A 4,094-nucleotide genomic window follows, 5' to 3' on the forward strand; every position below is an offset into this window, starting at 1 on the left:
AAACAGCTCTGTTTTCAGCACGCCGTTTAAGTGCATGGGTCTTTAAATGATAATGAGCTTTGCTCACGTACCCCGCCCCTCTGTTCTGTGCGTACACCGTTTGTAACACAATAACCATAACGCGTTGTTCATTATAAACATGGGATTATGAATTATATTGAGGACGTCATACATAGAAAACATGGCGTAATGTACCCTGAGTGTAAAAATAGCCGCATTCATCGTGAAGCGTGCAAGCGATTTGCAAAGATTAATATAAAGATTAATATAAAGGTTAATAAAACGTTACACTCACTTCAGTTCTTCTGGAGGTGCAGCAGGAACACGAATAGTTGGTACCGATCCTTTTTTCAGGAGCAGCTTCTTAGCAAATAACCAGCTTTTTACTGACCTCATTTGTAAAGCAGTCTATCTATGTGCTTTTGGGTCTGTTAAATATGCGGTGGAATATGTTTGTCTGATGTGTTAATAAATCATGTGTTTTTAAGATCCAGGATCATTTTTGATAAATTAGGGATGGGTCACATTACCTGAAAAGAAATTTGTCTGGAGTGCATGATCTCAAAATGTTTATTGGTATATACCTTGCAAATAACACATATCAACTCTATTCAAAATTAAATATTAAAGTCGGACCTTAAAGTTAACAAAAGTAGTAAAAAGAAATAAACATCTAGGTACTGAATCTAAATGACACGTTTAACAAAAAGTGTCCCACCTTACCTGCATTCAATCAATCGATTTTAACATCGATGCCATAGAAGAATCATTCCCTTAGAAATGTTTACTTCTGCCTTCAAAGACAATTAAATAACAGTCCAATTGCATGTGTAATTGTCAGGCTTGGTACATCAGAGTCTGTAGAAATGGTTTCTTGAAAAAGAAGAACTGTCTGCTATTCACTTATGTGAGATGAATATCTGCTATAAGAAGTGGTGTCAAGCATGAACGTCAAGTGGAATTGTACACTAAGAATTAATGAGTCACAAATGAGCCAACAAATGAAGAGAAGAGGAATCTATGGCAGTACTTCTTTTAATAAACACAAAACAATGGACATAATCTACACTGGAGAACACATTGTGCAATGCAAGACAAAGAACTGAATAAACTGAGTGCTATATATAAACAGGCAAACAAAGGGAGCTAAATGAAACACAGGTGAACTTAATTAGTGACTAACAGACTATCATGGTTAACTTGTAGCTCAACATGAGTTCCTAAAAGAGCAGCCAAAAGTGTGATTGCAAAGGAACATTCTCTCAACCCCAGGTCAGGACTGCACACAGATTAAGTGTTGTAGTATTTTTGTGACTGCAATATTCAGGCTCCACACGGATTGAAGACAACTTTTCAGCTATACGGTGATGCACCTTTGCTGTTTTAGGCTTGTGTTTTTTTTCTCCATTCCATTTTCTCCATCAACTGACTTGATTTAGTAGGTTACAACAAAAAAAAAGTTAAAGCAAAAGTATAGATATTGTCTTTTATTTTACCTGTCCTTGTGAAGAAGTACACTTTAGCATGCTTTAAAGAAGAGTGCATATTATTGAAATTAAACCTATAAAAAAATATATACTTAAGTGCAAGAATGTAATGTAGTTTTCAGACTTAATTGCATGTTTATGCATATTTTAAATGTATATTAAGCAGTCCTTTGTTTGACTGAAGTACATCTTTATTTGTAATCCATTTCATAATTACTTGTATTGTCTTTGAAATATGGTTAAAGTGCACTGCTGAATGTACTGATATTTACTGTGCATTTATGGTCAACTAAAATATATTTTAATACAATTTATATTTCATCTTATGTAATGCATTTAAAAATATACATGCAATGAAACATGAACTTTATATTTAATATTGAATAGCAAGTCTACTTAAAAACATAATGTACTTTTAAAGTAAAACTCTTAGTTTGACATTACTTTTTTTTTCTTCTTTTTTTTGTGTACATGTACTTAATGTCTCTCCTGCCAGCAGAAGCGCTATGATAGCCACCAGAGGGCACTTCTCCCTAGACCTTTTCCATTTCCATAAACCTTTGCCTGCATTACATCCACCTGTATGTCATTGGTTTGTTCATGTTTGTGTGTATATATCATAAGCACTTTGGCTGGCAGGTGTGACACTTTAGTGGCTTTTTATAATTCATCAATGTTATTATCTGCAAGTGGACCTACAGGGTTTTTTATTATTATTATTATTGTATTTTCAAGATACTACAGGTACACATCCAATGCCAATAAGTGCTTTTTTTTTCACAAGGGTACATAGCAATGCAAAAATTATAGAGTTTTCCAGACAGCAACATGGTGTCGGCCCAGATCCAGCCCACATCTGGTACACATGGATTACACACGGCCCAGATGTGGGCCGACACTATGTTGCTGTCTGGGATATGGTTTTCCGTTGCAAACTAATCTGGTTGTGCTATTTTACCTAATGCAACTTCCATTCTCAAAGCTCCCTGCAACAAAGCATTGACCTTTTATCAAAAAATATTACATTCTTAAACCAAACGGCATGATTTCACTGAATCCACTCTTCATTGTAGGCTTTAAAGATCAACATGGAGAAAATCATCCTAATATTCCCTCTGATATTGCTGGTGCTGCATATACAAGGAGGAGAGTTCTCCAAAGATCCAGTTTGTTTGCCTGCCGAAGCTCCACAGCCGGAAGTCGTGGAGTTCGACAACACAATCTATGCCACTTGTGAAGTAACTCCCAGCCCCAATTTGCCACGTAACCAGCCAAAGATCTTTGGGCAAATCCTCTTCAAGCAGCTCTTCCCCAATGGAGATTTAGAAGTGAAAATCAACCTCCGTGGTTTGCCTGCCAACGATCATCAAGAGCGTGCCATGCACGTCCATCGGTATGGAGACCTGAGTCAAGGCAGCATCACTGTTGGTCCTCATTACAATCCAAACGGCGTTGACCACCCTCCTGGAGACCTGGGCAACTTTGCTTCCAAGCAAGGAGTTATAAGGCAGTCCCTGACGCTTCCAGACGCCAAGCTCTTTGGGCCTTATTCCATTCTGGGACGTGCGGTGGTGGTTCATGAGAAGGAGGATGATCCGGGAATGGATTCAGATGAGGAGAGTGCTGGACAGATAATTGCTTTGGGTGTGATTGGTATTACTACTCCAAGTCTGTGGCAGAAGACTGAAGTGCCCCCCAAGGAAAAATGTGGAGGTAGATTCAAATAGGATAATCATGATTTTCCTTGTGTATTCTTTGTATGTGTCCTACATTAAAGTATATTTCATAAAATGAACATTCCCATGTTTGTTTTTGTTTTGTTTTTTCTCTTGGTCTTTTCAGAGGCTTTTTGGCCATAGCTTCCAATAGTAAATGCACTCTTAAAAATAAATGTAGGGTGAATGCAGGTAAAGTGGGCCGTTTAGTTTGATTTACTGTGCTCAATGGGTTAACACTTTAAGAGCATGACAATGGCCTTTAAAGATCCACTATTTCTTTAAATGATCAAATGGTTTTGGTTGATGCAATATGACACTGGAGGGTGTGGCTACATCTCAGGGGAGGACACCCTTATTGTTGAAGGTAGACATAACCTCTGACATAAGATTTTATTAAATATGATAAAACGTATAATTTAAGGTAACAGATTGTTTTGGCTTTATAGTGGTTCTTAATAAAGTTATTTTCCAGCTAAAGTTAGTTTCGATTGATTCGCTTCCGTAGCAACGATCATTTGTTATAAAATTAGGGGCCGCCAAGACGACACCATTCTCTCTACACAGACTATAAACGAGAACCTGTGAGAAACGCTGATGGCGTTCACATGCGCATTAAGAATTGGTTCTATAGTTATGTGCGTTTCAATATATGTGCGCAGGTTTGGAATTCCCTACAAACCAAGCCTAAATAAAGTACTGGTCTTTCCTTTATACATTTTGATACAGTATTTTATTTGATCACTTCGGGGTAGGTACGCAAAATGAATTTCTCGCCAACGCTTTAACTGTAGAGTGGTAAAGTTGGCACTTCAGCACTGCGTTGTCATCGGGTCCAGGCGAAGGTCCTTCGTCAGATCTGGATACGGCCTGGATCCGGCAGGCTGTGGGA

At 37.8% G+C, this 4,094-nt stretch overlaps 1 protein-coding gene across 1 annotated transcript; it reads left to right on the forward strand.

Annotated features, from left to right (window-relative positions):
• Positions 1–1,001: 1,001 nt before the first annotated feature.
• Positions 1,002–3,282, forward strand: LOC309500342 (extracellular superoxide dismutase [Cu-Zn]-like). Its single transcript, XM_082171915.1, has 2 exons — positions 1,002–1,364; positions 2,561–3,282. The coding sequence occupies exon 2, from the start codon at positions 2,576–2,578 to the stop codon at positions 3,212–3,214; it is 639 nt and encodes a 212-aa protein (XP_082028041.1). The 5' UTR covers positions 1,002–1,364; positions 2,561–2,575; the 3' UTR covers positions 3,215–3,282.
• The last annotated feature ends 812 nt before the right edge of the window (positions 3,283–4,094 follow it).

Source organism: Leuciscus leuciscus (assembly GCF_965113295.1).
Source record: "Leuciscus leuciscus genome assembly, chromosome: 6".
Lineage (NCBI taxonomy): Eukaryota > Metazoa > Chordata > Actinopteri > Cypriniformes > Leuciscidae > Leuciscus > Leuciscus leuciscus.

Bases quoted from the DNA above. Each gene is read 5' to 3' on its own strand.
- LOC309500342 (XM_082171915.1), top strand. From the start codon at position 2,576: ATGGAGAAAATCATCCTAATATTCCCTCTGATATTGCTGGTGCTGCAT.